The following is a 15,398-nucleotide window of genomic DNA, read 5'->3' as shown; positions in this document are numbered from 1 at the left end:
TCTTGTTCCTAAATTTATTTTTACATATAAACAATCTCTTTTCGCATTACTTTTATTTTCAAATTTTATCCAACTGCTCTCTTTCTCTCTATTGCTTAATTTTTATGTACATTGCGCAAAATAAGAAACGGGCCACCCTTAATAATTTTTGATTTAATGATTGGATCTTCACGTTCTAGGACTTATTCTTAATGGTTCGAAGGGGTGACCTCAAATATACTAATGAATTAGTACAGACGATATTTTAAGTTACGAAATCAGACACAAAAACGTATTTTTTCTGAATAAACATGCCCCTTTTTCAACGGATTCGGGTTTCTGACCGCCGAAATATAGGAGCTATCTGCAATCTGGGAAATAGGGTCCCCATAGTTTGGTCAGGAGAGCTCTCCAAAGTTTGGACTCCTTAATGTTCGTTTTACTTTTTGCGTATTTCGCCACATCTCGAGAACTTGAAAAATATATTGAAAAAATTTTAATACACTTATAAAATTCGTTTATTCAAAGGTAATTTTTACGCAAAAAAAAATTTTGTATACATTTATTATTTCATTTAATAAAAGTCGAAAAAATATTGAATTCTACGGTATATAATTTTTTACATTATTTTAAAGTATGTAATTTTAGAGAGAAATCGGTTGAATAGTTCTTGAGAAATAGAATTTTAAATAAGTCGTATATTTAAAACTCAATCAATCAGAAGTAAAAACTAACCTTTTCTGGATAAATATATATTTCTTTTTACATATTTAGATTCTTCACCTTCAAAATATAGGGGGTAGCTGCAATCTGGAAATTTTGACTCTTAAACAGTTAAGTCCGGAGATCGGATGAAAATGTGGTTCGCTTACTATTAATTTCACTTTTTCCGTTCTTAGTCGTATCTTAAAAACTAATTAAGCAATTACACTCACTCATGAAACCCATTAACCAAAAGATAATTTCATTGAAACCATTTTTACTAATTTTTCTTTTATTATTTAATTGTGGATGAAAAAATTTTGAATTATGAGGCAAAAAAAAAAATTTTATGCCACATAACTGTACGTATTTTCTTTATTGCAAAATCTGTTTCAACTGTTTTTATTAAGTAAAAGCCGAAACAAATTAAAATGAATTATTTATAAAAAAAATAATTTGTCGGAAATGTATAAATATTAAAATGGGACGATAAATATTTAAATGTGGTTAACATAAGAGAAACTTGAATCACGCACGCGTAGCGTAAAATTTCATTTATACTTTTTTCCGCTGAAAGCCGAATGTTAATTTTTTTCTTTGGTAATTATAAAATACGATGTCATCTGAAACTGTATTTGTAATTTAGCAAAGAGATTTGTATATAACATTACTTTCACCGAATGTTGAGTTTAATACATGCCACAATATATTAATGTTGAGTTTAATAAATCGCCAAACAGCAACCTTGTCCAGGATTGTTCACATCCTTCCTTCAAAAACAGCGAAATAGTATCGTCGGATACCACGTGATGAAGACAGAGCAAAGTTCCAACTCCTGGTGAACGAACTATACTTTTATTAACACCTCACATTTTTTAAAGCCAATGAAGTTTTTCTCAATATATACTGTCTTACAATTGGGCCTCGATCATTATATGAAGCAGAATATTATGCTCATAAAGGTAAACATCTGTATTTCATTATTTTAACAGGGTTCATACCGTCCTTAAAACATTAAGTAAGGAAGCTGTGACGGCGTCAATATTGTAATTATGAAGTTATCTCCAACTATAAAATTAAAATCTTAAGATTTTGTTACCAGATATTTGAAATTGATCATTGAATCATGTGCTGAAAATAAACCTAATAAAATACAATTATCTTCGTAGTTTTGCTGCCACCATTTCAGTTTTTTAAGGAACCTTTAGCATTCTGTTTAAAAGAAGTTTATCGTATCAAATATATGTATTCATGGTGAGAATTGTAAAAAAAAGTTTGAAATAAAAGGAAGTGAACAACGAGATTATAATAGAGGCATTAGATGATACATGTGGCTAATCGCAATTGGGTACTTGCACTTCAAGAAAACCTTTCATACCCACACGTGACTTATGACATCAGCGCCAGCTAATCTTTATCAGCAAAACGGCAAATTAAAATTGAGCTAATTTTCCCTACATAACTTAGAATGTTAATTAACGTAAAGTTAATTAAATAAAAAAGCCGTATCGAATATTGAATTTGTTGAAAGACAATTCTTTCTCCTCTACTTCTTTTACTTAGCTTATATTTATTCAGAGAATGAATACTTTCGGGCTTGGCATACTCGAAATGGAATGAACAGTTGCTAACGTAAACAAATTGCACGTTTCAATAACCAATCAGGATCGAGATCAGGTATCCTATTGAAGAACATATTAAGTGACTCCTTATGAATTCTAAATTTTATGAATTTGCGAAAATCCGTTCAGAATGTATAGAAACATTAGGATGCTACAAGCAAATTATTTTTATCCAAAGAAAACCATGTAAATCTATATTTGACAGAATGCAACAATTTTTTAAATAATGAATCATACAATATTCTTAAAAATACATATATCAATGTTACTAAAATGTCAATTAACATTAACTAATTTTAATAATAATTGAAAAACAAATATCATGAATTATATAAAATTTCGTGAATGAGCATAATAGTTATAATCTCTCTCAGATACTCATGATCAGGAACCTTATTTTTTTTCCCCCTTGGAACCTTTTTGTCTAGAAAACTCGATCAAAGGTGTAAGGATGATTTGCCCTAAAACTATGTATATAATCAAAAAAATTAAAAATTAATTTTGGAAATTTGGTTTTAGTGTAAAATCTTCATTCTTAAAAAAAAATTTAAAACAAGGTAGAAAATACAAGTAATATAATATGAAAAGTTCGTGAGTTCAAATTCTAAAATTTTGAAAACTCATAAATAGTTTATTAATCCATTCAAATTCTATTTTCAAAGGAGATAAAAAAAAAAGAAAACAATTTTCGTGTTTTGGTCAGAAATCAGCCCAAAAAAATCTGTTGCCCAGGAAACTTCAAGATATTTTTCTATTAAATGATGAATGAAAAAGATTGAATTTTTATTTCATTATTACTTATTAACTTAGTTGGTTACTTAGCAACAGAGAAAAAGTAGGTGTTTTTCTCTTGTGGATCACCTAATTTATTAAAGGGGATATTAAATGGCACCTCCTGCTATAGCAATATTATTTGGCTTTTTCTGGTGACTATGCCAAATACATATAACTTCCTAGCATCCTGTATTTGACTCTAGTGTAAGAGGGCTTTAGTCTTGGTTGGACCAAAACACACTCATCATGAAATTCACCACAAAAAAGGTGATAGTGAGTGCTTGGTGATATAGCACAGATCTAGTCCCTTATGATTTTTATGAAACCTGACCCTTCGGTCAGAAATACACTTTAACTAGCTAGGCGAAATTATGTAAACTATATATGTGTGTATATATATATATATATATATATATATATATATATATATATATATATATATATATATATATATATATATATATATATATATATATATATATATATATATATATATGTGTGTGTGTGTGTGTGTGTGTGTGTGTGTATATATATATATAGATAGAGTGGTTAACCAATTGTCTCCCGTCTTATTGGGGTTATGAAAATATAATAAATCTCTATATTCAAACAAGATATAACTATTATAAATGTATACGTTAATTACAACTGAATAATAAACAAAACATAATAGCAAAAAAAAATTAGTTCATTTATATCTTGGGAAGAAATTTAACTTATTATTTTAAATTTGTTTAAAAATCATTTAAATGAGGTTAATTTTTTTAAAAAAAAAAGGAATTTTTCTTATGATCTCCAAAATTGAAGTTTTCCACATCTTAGGTTCTCAGTATCATAGATAGGACTGCCAGACATAGATAAAATAAATATCGTTCAGTAAACACAAAATCTGAATTAAAAAACTATCTGCAAGAAATTATAATTAACTCTTAAATATCGCACTATTAGGTAATTAACTTTTGAAACTAGTTTCAATCTATTCCTTGCCATCGCTTTTAGCGAAATTTCACATAAAAAAAATTTAAAATCACACATTTTTTAAGAAATGTTTCAAATTTTAAAAATTATGTATTGATTATTAGAAATGCCAGCATTCTTGAAAGTCAAATGCAATGATATAATCAGGGGAGGAGGCTGTGCGAAGCAGAAAAAACGATTCTCATATCAATCTCTCAATTATCAATCGGGACATGCAATCACAATTCTTATCCTCTGCAGAGGGGGTGGCTTCTCTGCTTTGGTAGCCCAACGACCTGTGTGTGAAGTAAAGCTCATTACAGTAGAACAGCTTAAGGAGGACTGATACCTGGCACCTTCAGTCCCTACGCAGGCTGATCAAAGTGATCAACCACCCGCACACTGACCGCAACCAGAGAGGCTTGACTTCCGTATTGTATTGGGAACCAATTCTTTACGATCAGTCCACTGCAGGTCGAAAAGTGTTTGAATGAAAATAAATTCAACTTATCAAATGAAGAAAATGAATAAATATGACAACTGAAGCTGGCGTCTTCAGGGGGTACCAGGTTAGGAAGTCATAAAAGCAAAACCTTTTCTATTGAGAGAGCACGACAAATGTTTAAAATTGCTCTCTCTGTACCCCAAAGTCCCAGAAGAGAATACAATACAAAATATAAAATACATAAAGTAAATACAGAAGTATAAAAACAAGACATATACTTCTGTATTTGCTTTATGTATTTTGTATTGTATTCTCTTCCTGGACTTTGGCAAAACCTTTGGGGTACTGAAACAGATTAACTTTAATGCCAACAGATGGCGCGCAGACTGAATGAATATTATGAATATTAATGTTTTTATTTTGTTTCAGGGTTGATTTCTATAGCTTATGATGAAAGATGATCGTTTATGTTATGTCCGTCCTCCTTTTATTAAATATGTTTTATTATTGAGTTCGTTTTCTTTTGAAGACAAGCGACGCAGTATCGAACTCTGGTAAAAAGATAAAACCAGGTAGGAAAGAATATTTGAATTATTTCTACTCTATTTCTTCAAGTACATAGAGGGCATTTTAGACATTTGTCGTGCTCTCTCGATAAAAAAGGTTTTGCTTTTATTACTTCTGGAGGTGTTACCCTCTGAAAACGCTTCGGTTGTCATATTTATTCATTTTTTTCATGTTTCATTGTTTCTTTTGTTTTAATTCCTTTTGGATTCTCAGCTGCTTAGTGCATTTTTCCACAGGAAGTATTATTTTTAATTGCTTTTAATATTGAATTCTTTGCTTAATATATATTCAATTCATCCTCTTGCAATTAAAATTAAATAATCAATAAGTTTTTTTTAAAAATAATAATTGTAATATTTTTAGCTCCGCTGAAAAAGTGATGAGATTTAGAAATGCAATCTAGTATCTGATCAATTTATAATCTGTCATCAGTGTTCCCAGTACATTTTGTGCTAAGTCAATATTTCATTATGAGATCAGACAATTATATTTTATAAGCTAACCATCAGAAACTCAACTTTTATAAAGGAAAAAATGTGAAGCACATTTACCTTCAATTATGCAAGAAATAAATTAAAAAAAATTTTTTTTGTCAAACATAAACTTGTTTAACTACATTACTACGGGACTTATGTTTACAGGAACGCCGAATTGACACGGCTTTAATTTAACGAAAATGTCACTAAGTCCTGCAACTCAAAGTGAATAATACTGAAATTTCTTGCAGAATTCTAAGACAAACAATTTCAAAAAAAATTTTTTTTTGGAATATAAGGATTTTTAGATTGACTAATTAAAATATTTAAAAACTTCTGAACTTCTTAACACGTAATAAAAATTGGTTAATATAATAACCAAAAAATACAGTGTAGTGCGTAATACTAGTTAGTAATGTCTGTATTAAAATTATTTTAGATGTAATGAACTAAAAATTAAGTTACAATTTCATTCAGATACAGTGTATGTTGAAATTATGCAAAAATTTTTATATGCTGAAAAGAGTTCAATTACAAACATTTCACCTATTGCTACTTTTTATCATAGTATAAATTCTAAAAATCTTTCTCAGGAACATCAACAGCGCATAAGTTATAGGAAGAGGGCTTTAAATTTAACAAGTCATATTGCAGATAAAAATAAATAAATAAATAAAATACAAATAAAAAATGCTAAGATCATTATATGCTGAAAAGACTTCAATTAGAAACATTTCACCCATTGATACTTTGTATCGTAGTATACATATTTTATCATAGTACATTATGAAAAAATTAAAATTTTTTCACAATGTATGTTAACCTGCATATTTGTTTCTAGCACGCTGCAACTTCTGAACTTAAACATGAATTTAGTGAGGTTTTAACGACATTTAATTTTTTCTAATGGTTTTGTCTGCTTCTATTCTTTTTATCAATATTTTGAAAGAATGCCTTTTCCATTAAAGCGCATGTTTTAATTTATAACAATGCTTCGTATCAATGGAATTTGGTATTTGCGATACTGTGTCCGGACTACATGAAGTCAGAAAAACATTCATATTTTCTATCCTGGGAAATGATGTGTCTCAATACTTAAAATGTGACAAAAGTTTAAGAAATCAAAGCTAATAAAAAGTCAAAGCTTAAAAAACTATATAATACAACTTGTATATACAGTAAAAGCAAAGCATGTATATTTTACACTTTGAAGTGTTATTTCAAGTTAAAAACTAAATATATTATTTTTTTTTTTGAAGCAAGTAAAGACCATTTTTTTTTTTGCCGCCTTGAGAATATATATAAAAATGCAAATTAATTAGAGGACCAAACTTCTTTTTAAACAAAGTGTTAAATTAAAATTAAAGCTTTTAATGGACAGTAATTCTTCATAAAACTAAGCATCTCCTCTATCCCAACACCACTACAAAAAATTAATCAACCCACTATGTTCAAGAAAGATAAATTACATATTTTAAAATATTTATAGTAAAATGCATAATTTATGGAAATCCTTAAAAAAAATTGTGAGTTTTATGCACTTTTCTTTAGAAAAAATAGCTACTTTATTCCGTATGTATTTTAATAATAATTTAATAAAATTTAAATTGACGGAAACACATAAATTGTATAAATTATCAACAAGGAATGCAGTTTGTTTTATGTCACAAAGGTTGACTGCTATCTTTCATACAATAAATAATGCTAATAAATTCAGCAATGAACAGTGAACAAATTTTAACATTTTATCAAAAATAGGAAGGAAAAAAAAACAATCAACATATGAAAAAAATTCAATGTGAAAATAGTACTTAAAATAACAAAAATTATATATGTATCATATATGCCAATAATTAAGTATACATTTTTTTTAAAAAAACATAATTATTGTTAACTTATAGAAATTATATTACAAAAAATGGCAATTATAAATATTGTAAACTGAAACATAAATAAAAATATTATAATAATATTGATTTATAATAGTGCTAAACAGGGCCGAATTAAGCGTACGCGGGGCCCTAGGCCATTCAAATTTTTGAGGCCCTTAGATTAAAATTTTCTTCTGGTATATTTATTATTTATTCAAATATAAAAGTATTTAGATATGCTTATATAAATATGATTAACATTATGTAAAAAAATTATCATATTTTATTAATATATATTTGAAATTGATTTTTTCTTAAATCATTGTTTTTCTTAATTTTTTAAAATTCATTTTCAAAATATCCATTGTAAGGGGGCCCCAGGGCATGGCCTAGTCTAGCCTAATGGGTAATCCAGCCCTGGTACTAAACATTTATAATAGTACATTTTATTGTACAGCAACTACATCAGAATGCAAATGATACTATTATTTATAACATTAAGCACTTTATATATTAAAAAAAAACATTAACATGTATAAATTTCTTTGCTATTTACCAATATCAATTTAATTTTACAATTAAACGTTCCTTTTCCGCACAACTTACATTTATATTTTGAAATGAAAAAAAAAAGCATTTGCAAAATAATAAAAAAAGTATAAAATTCGATTTATACATTAGTCAGTTAAATTGTAATATCTAAAATTCATGAATTAATCTCTTAATATAGAGAAAGAAAAACTAAATTATATACAAAACAAATGATATTACTGCAGAAGCAATGATTATCGTCTGGTACTGTTATACATTAAGATTTGTTTAAATTTAGAGAAAAAAAATAAAATAAATAAATGAGATAACATTTTTTTTATATTTAGAAAGGTAGAACTTTTCCAAATAAAACTCAGCAAAATTCTAAAATACATACAAAAAAGGAGATGAACATGATAAAGGTGTGACAACCAAATTTACTCTACACCATTCTCATATGTCAATTAGGTATAATTAGAACATATTTAGTAAATAAAATACAAAAGATATCACTTACTGAAAAATTGAGCCCGAACAGGCTTCATAGCAAATCCTATACATTCATGTTTTCTCAATTTACACTTTTACAGGGCATTGATGAACGTATTAGAATAAATTCATAACAAAACAGAACATTTCGCACCTCTATTGGCAGTCGTATACGACGTTCGCAAATTCATTACTTTAAAGCAGTTCATAACTTTCAGTTTATTTCATTTTGTCTTTATATGTGATAAGCATGTTAAAAGCATTGCAATAGCTTTCCTCAACTGAAATAACTGGAATTAAACATTGAAATATATTGCTTTCGGAGGTTCAATCCACAATGATGCATCATTGTCGTTATTATATTTGTGGACGGTCCCTTTTTTAATTTCTGGAAATAAGAAATAGTGAGATACAAAAAAAAACAGTTTATGTCTTTAAATAATTCAAGGTATAAAAATACTCTTTAAAATTTAAAATATTGACATTTTTTGTTGAGTTAAGGCATTTTAATATTGATTCATACTGTACTCCAGAAAAAAACCAATCAACCAATTAGAGTATAGAATGAGGGGAGTAGCCTTTCGTAATTCGCTATTCTATTTGCTGCTTTTTCGGTTTTGCAGTGTAGTCACTGCTTGCGATTCGCATTTGCGATCATACGCAAATGCAATTCACGCTTGCTTAAGAACTTCGTTTTGCACGTACAGTAGTCCCGCAGAGGACTGATCGTTAAGACACGGTTCCCAGCAGATCACCGATGTCAAGCATCACTGGCTACGGTCAATGTGCGGGTGGATGACCACTTGGATCAGTCTGCGTAGGGACCAAGGATGTGCGGTGTTGGTCCTCATTAAACTGTGCTACTGTAAAGGGCTTGACTTCGTGTGCAGGTTGTCGGGCTACCGAAGCAGGGGTGCCATTCCCTCTGCAGAGGATCAAAATTGTGATGGCATGTTTTCGGATCATCCTCCGGGATGTTTCCCAGACCGTCGCCAATAGCCCATTGTGCAGCTCTAGTGCGACGTAAATTAACAACAACAACAGCACGTACAGTCACTCGGAAAAATATCGTGCTCCGTAACCTTTTCAAAAAAGAAAAACTCACAAACGCGAAACGACCAGTTTCACGGAGTGTTTGATCCATGGAAAATTCTCTCAGCACCACAAACGGCCGACGCACATTCGCATGCCTCGTTGCATCGCATCTGCGGAGAATTGATTTGCAAACAACTGCAGTACCGAAATTTTTCGTTCGTTTAAATTTTTAAATTTTCCAATCTTGGCAATACAAGTGTTGCAAAATAATCGGGAGGGGGTGTTGTCAAAGTGATTTTTACAAGCAAATTGTCGTAGTGTCAAATTTTACAATTTTCAATCTTGCAATACAAGTGTTGTAAAAAAGTGGGGGAACGATCTCAAAAGAGACTTGCACCCATCATTTTTTGATAAAGGGATGGAAAAACCTTACAATTCACAATCGTTTTTTAACCACCTGTGGTATACAGATTTCTGTAAGTGTGGATCATAAGTCTTTGATGGTGTCCTCAAGACTTCCACGTATCCGTCCAAGAATTTTGCAATAAGCAATCGAAACATGGACACATATGGACTCTTTCCAATCTCGATGAAGGGTATTCCAAGATTTTCCAAAATATCCGCCGTATACGGGCATCCTTTGATGGCCAGATGGTTCCCAGACGGATATAATCTCAGCAATTTGAAATAAATATTGAACTCTTGAGGTAACTCGTTTGGTTTGGCATAAAGGGGCAAGCCCATCTGAATTACATTCTTCTTAATACGTTCTCTCTTCTTAATACATTCGCAATGCACGGAGTTGTTTATCTCAGGTAGCAACCTCCTGGAATCGATGGCCACAATGAGTCTCCTTAGGTTCATGTATGATTTCCTCCTGGCAGATGGAGCAGGTGGATACTTCATCAGAAAACCATCTTCCGAGTGGCTGCAAAAAACAAATGTTCCTTATTTCCTCAGCCACTCTGATGATTAGTTCGTCAGTCATTCTGTAGCCTGTCGAAATATTGCTTTTTGATGATTTTCTCCAAACAGTTGATTCCAAGCGATTTGAATGTTCTGAAGCCAAGAGATCCATGTAAATAGTCTAGGTCACAATTGATGTAACATTTGATTAACGTGTCTTTATCAGCATATCCGTTTGGATCGAGTGTTTGGATAAAAGTCATTTCGGCAAACACGTTGCAATTTCTGGCTGACCCATCTGCATCACAACACCCGGTAGCCTGCACCACTGCCATTGACTCTCATCGTCCATTTGCGAAAAAACGTATTCTCTGGTTGAACTCATAGTGTCAGATGATATGCCTATGTGAGGTTGTTATCTGAGTTTCGACCCCGTCAGGGGCCCTATCTCATTCATCTGAGCGGAGACATATTTAAACATAGCCGAAGCTCATACCATTGGAGTAATATTAAAGATGGTCAATTCAAGATTAATATAAACAGTAAGAAAAGATATATACTAGAATATGTACGAGATATTTACAGAGAAATATAATTTCAGCTCCTGCCTGCCTCACCTCCCCCCTTGCACAGATAGCTCAATGGTGCACAGACAGGGACCTTGATTAAATAGAGAAGAAAATATTTACAAGTTAAGAGGTAAATCGTTTTGATAAAACGCCATCAGAGAGGAAAAACACAGTTGCCGGACTGTAGTTAATGTTATCGCTGATAAGCTCAAAGTCGAAGATTTGATTGTAGTTACAGGTTATGCAGCTTATTGCGTCTTTGAAGAAGATAGCACATGATAGAACTATGTGTTCTTCCAATAAGGTAATGTTTAGGTCTTCGCGGATATCGCTCATTCTGAGTCTACGGGGTGCACCCGTGAACCTTCTGATCATTTTGTTTTGAATCGTCTCGAGTTTGCGTTTTTGAGTGATCATTAGGGCACTCCAAGACGGAGCAGCATAACTGATTATTGATCTCATACATTGAAGGTATAAGGTCCTCTTAGTTTTCAGGCCTAATTTTGAGGTATGACTGAGAATCGGTTTGAGAGAGTAGAAGGCACCTTCTGCTTTAACAGAGATTCTAGAGATGTTTGAATTCCAGTTCATATTATGGATGAGAGTTACACCTAAGTAGGTGGCTTTGTTTACTACAGGAATTGTCTCGTTGAAAAGAAGGAGGGTTACTATTCTTAATTTTCTTCTTTCGGGACTTTCTCATGATAAGTAATGAGGATTTGTTGGCGTTAATGGAAATTTTCCATTTTGCACACCATTCCTCGATATTTGGGATGATTTGCCTAATATTATTAATAACATTATTGGGATTAAGTGATTTGCTGAGTATCGCAGTATCATCTGCACATAAAACGCTGTACAAATATTATCGTTATCACTGAAATTCGGAAAATCAGCTGAATAAATGAGGTAAAGGGTTGGGCCCAATATTGAGCCCTGGGGGACACCAGCATGAATTGATCTGACTGAGGATATAGAATAGTTTCCTTTTATATGGAAGGACCTGTTTATTAAGTAACTGTTTATTGGTAAAATCAGGTCATTAAGAATATTATAGTTGATTAATTTGCAAATGAGGTCCTGATGCCAGACGCGGTCAAATGCTTTTGCCACGTCTAACATCAGGAGAGCAGTGGTCTCGTTTTTATAAAAACTCTTTGAGACTTCCTGAACAATTCGAAATAATTGTTTCGTTGCCGAAAGACTGTCACGAAAACCAAATTGCTCATTTGGCAGAAAAGTAAGATTGGGCTTCAGTTTATTAAAGATAATCCTGTCGTAGATTTTTGAAAAGGGTTTTAATAGGCTGATGGACCTATAGCTATCGGGTTTTAAAAGATTTTGCCTTGCTTAGGGAAAAGCACATCTGGGCATGCTTCCATTGATGTGGGAGGTAACATTTTTTCAAACATGAGTTAAGGATCTTTTTAAGCTGCTCTATAATATTTGGAGGGAGGTATTTAATCATAACATTATTGATTTTATCTGTCCCAGGTGCTTTATTGTTATGAAATTTATTTATAATGCTATAAAGCTCATAAACAGTTATAGACTCACTATCATTATTTGGATTGTGGGAATTTATATAGTCATTATAGGTACTTAAAATATTCAATTCAGTAGTGCTATCGCTGAGTTCGTTATTAATGGTAAACTGGGCTTCCATGGTGAGAGCGAAAATTTCCTACTTATCGATATCTGAGAAGGTTTTACCCCTAGATCCTAGGAATGGCATATTAGTAGTTTTGGAATTTGTAAGAGGCACGAGCCATAGTCCAGGCAGATTTGTCCTGTGTAGTAAGATTTTCTACTTTGTCGTCCCAAGTCTCTTTTTTAAAGTCAGTAATTTCTTTTTGTGATGACCTTGGTATAGCGATTTATTTGGGTTTTGATTTTTGGGTCTCACGACCTCTGAAAAACCTTTCTCAGTTTATTTTTTATTTTAATATGGTGTGGGAGTTTATAGTAATCATTCCTTATTTCTATTTTGTTGGACGCACCATTATAGGCGTCTTGAATATCCTTGCAAGGTCAAGTTGGTGATCTCGTTCTCAATATCCGAAACAGTGCTAAGTTCATTTGAGTGGTTTGATCGCTTCATGAGGCTGTTTACGTATGAGAGTAATTTAGTATTAGTTTTAATTCCGGTTTTATCCTGCTTTTTAAACATAGCAGTGACGAGAATGGGGAGATGATCGCTACTTAATTCGTATAGAACATTAATAGTAAACAGATTGCTCGAATTTGTTATTAGGATATCCAGGATATCACGTGTGTGACTAATACCCATTAGCATATACATCGCCTCTGAAGGCGCGTATACCGTAAGGTAATATTTTTTTACTAGTTTCAGAAGTTTTTTGTCAGGGTGTTTTCTTTGGAACAGCCCCATATTTCAGTTTTGGAATTAAGATCTCCTAAAGCAATGCACTCATAATGCGGTGGGAAGACATCTTGTATATTTTTTATCGGAGAGGCTATGATTTGAAGGGTTGTACAAACTAGTTATTTTTAATTTTCGATTGTCTTCGAGATTAATAATAACAAAGACCTCCCCCAAACCATCATTATTGCTGGTGCTCTATAATGTGGCAGAGTAATTTTTATTAATAAATAGTGCGGCTCCACCATCCCGAAAGTCAGTGCGATCACACCTGAAGGCATTATAATTTGGGAAGATAAAAGTTATTAAACTAAGTAACAAAATCATAGGGACCCCAGTACTTAAGTATTTGAGTTTAAACACTGTATAAAAGTTCATTTTTATTTCATCGTTTTGATATTTTCTCCATTATCTATACAATACTGCTTGAATTTTATTCATATGGTGACAAAAGCCCACCCGATGACCCGTCAAATTTCCCAACAGTAATATAGAAGAATCAGAAGATGTAACAAGTAAGTTCTCATTTTTCATTTAAAAATAAAATTGTAGAAAGGGAAGCAGGAAATAAACCAGTTTATTGAATCAAAATATACAGACAAGTTTCTCATAATTCCAAATTCTTTGCGTATCGGTTTTATATCAAAGCAATTTACTCTGATTTTTGGAGTGGTTAGTAGTGTTATGAATGTTTTTTTAAGAAAACAATCATATCTTATATTTCACGTAAATTGAAACCACGAAAATATCTTTCAGATTGCTTGATGTTTAAAGAATTCCAACTAAATGCTCAGTAATTGCAATATTTTTTTATCATGAATCATTTTTTATTATCTTTGTGAATATAACGAGATGCTCTTCATATTTTTGGTAATTTCTAACTCAACCCAAAAATCAAAGTAACTCGCTATTTAAGAATCGAAGTACAATTATATTTATGAAAACTATAAAGACAACCTATTTTAATTAAGATTAAATTAAAATTTTGCGTTACAGGTTAAGAAAAACATTGAAAATGTTTTTCAGATTGCATTTATCTGTAATAGAATTCCAGCTAAATGTTTACTATTTAAAAGAATTAATTTTTTAATAATTAATCCTTTTTTGATCATCCTAGATAGATGGCTTATTATCTTTGTGAACATAACGAAACGCCCTTATTATTTTTAATTCAACCCAGAAATCAAAGTAACTAGCAATTTATGTATCGGAGTGCAATCATATTCATGAAAGTTATAAGAATAGCTTGTTTTAATTAAGATTAAATTAAAATAATCAAATTATGCTTGACATGCGAAGGGAAGCCACGAAAAATTCTGTTAGATTGCTAAACGATAATAGGATTCGAACTAAGTTTTGATTATCGCAATGAAATTATTTTTTATGATCGATAATTTTTTTATCATTCTTGATAGACTATCTGTCATCTTAGTGAATGTTGCGAAACACTCTTCTTATATTTTTAATTTTTAACTCAACCTAGAAATCAAAGTAGCTTGCAATTTAAGTATCAGAATAAAAGCATATTTATAAAAGCTATTACCCGGATGCCCCCTTTGGGGGCGGGACGGGGTTTTAGCAATAAATTATAAAAGCTATTGTAGTAAACAATTTTATGTAAAATTAATTTTTGAACAAATCAAATTCTTCGATATAAGCAAATGAAAACCACGAAAATGTTTTTCAGATTTCTTGATGGTTATAGGATTCCGTCTAAATGTTCATTATAGAAATGAAATTATTTTTTAATAATCAATAATTTTTTTAGCATCTTTGATACATAGCCTATCATCTTAGTAAATGTTGTGAAATGCTGTTCTTATTTTTTTCTTCTTTATATTTTTGTACACAATCAAGGTACTTGTAATTTAAATGCAGGATTAAAATTATATTTTTGAAAGACTTTTTGAATGAAAAAAATTAGAATTTATATTACACACAAATTAAAACCACGAAAACGTTTTAATAGCAAACTAATTGAATGCCAGCAGACAATAATAAAACTCTATCTCAGCAATTATTAATATTTTCTAATTTATTGTTCTTTATGAAATTTAATGTTTTGGGCAGCTGAGATTGCTTACAAAAATGT

General features: G+C 31.0%; 1 protein-coding gene across 6 annotated transcripts in view; it reads right to left on the bottom strand.

Annotated features, from left to right (window-relative positions):
• LOC107440307 (uncharacterized) overlaps positions 1–8,796 on the bottom strand; it is a 99,586-nt gene extending 90,790 nt beyond the window's left edge. For 2 of the 6 annotated variants that reach the window (XM_071178948.2, XM_043050068.3), the window contains exon 1: positions 8,442–8,796. Coding sequence is in view for 4 of the 6 variants with exons in the window: in XM_071178947.2 (XP_071035048.2) it covers positions 8,322–8,339 (18 nt within the window). In the remaining 2 variants the exon portion in view is untranslated. Of the gene's footprint in view, positions 1–8,321; positions 8,420–8,441 lie in introns of those variants that run through there. The other 4 variants (XM_071178947.2, XM_071178949.2, XM_043050067.3 and 1 more) reach the window with 4 other exon arrangements.
• Between the last annotated feature and the right edge of the window lie 6,602 nt (positions 8,797–15,398).

Source organism: Parasteatoda tepidariorum, chromosome 6, assembly GCF_982258835.1.
Source record: "Parasteatoda tepidariorum strain Cologne lab strain chromosome 6, Ptep-v5.0, whole genome shotgun sequence".
In the NCBI taxonomy this organism is placed as follows: Eukaryota; Metazoa; Arthropoda; class Arachnida; order Araneae; family Theridiidae; genus Parasteatoda; species Parasteatoda tepidariorum.
This window is presented reverse-complemented; position numbering and strand designations above follow the sequence as displayed.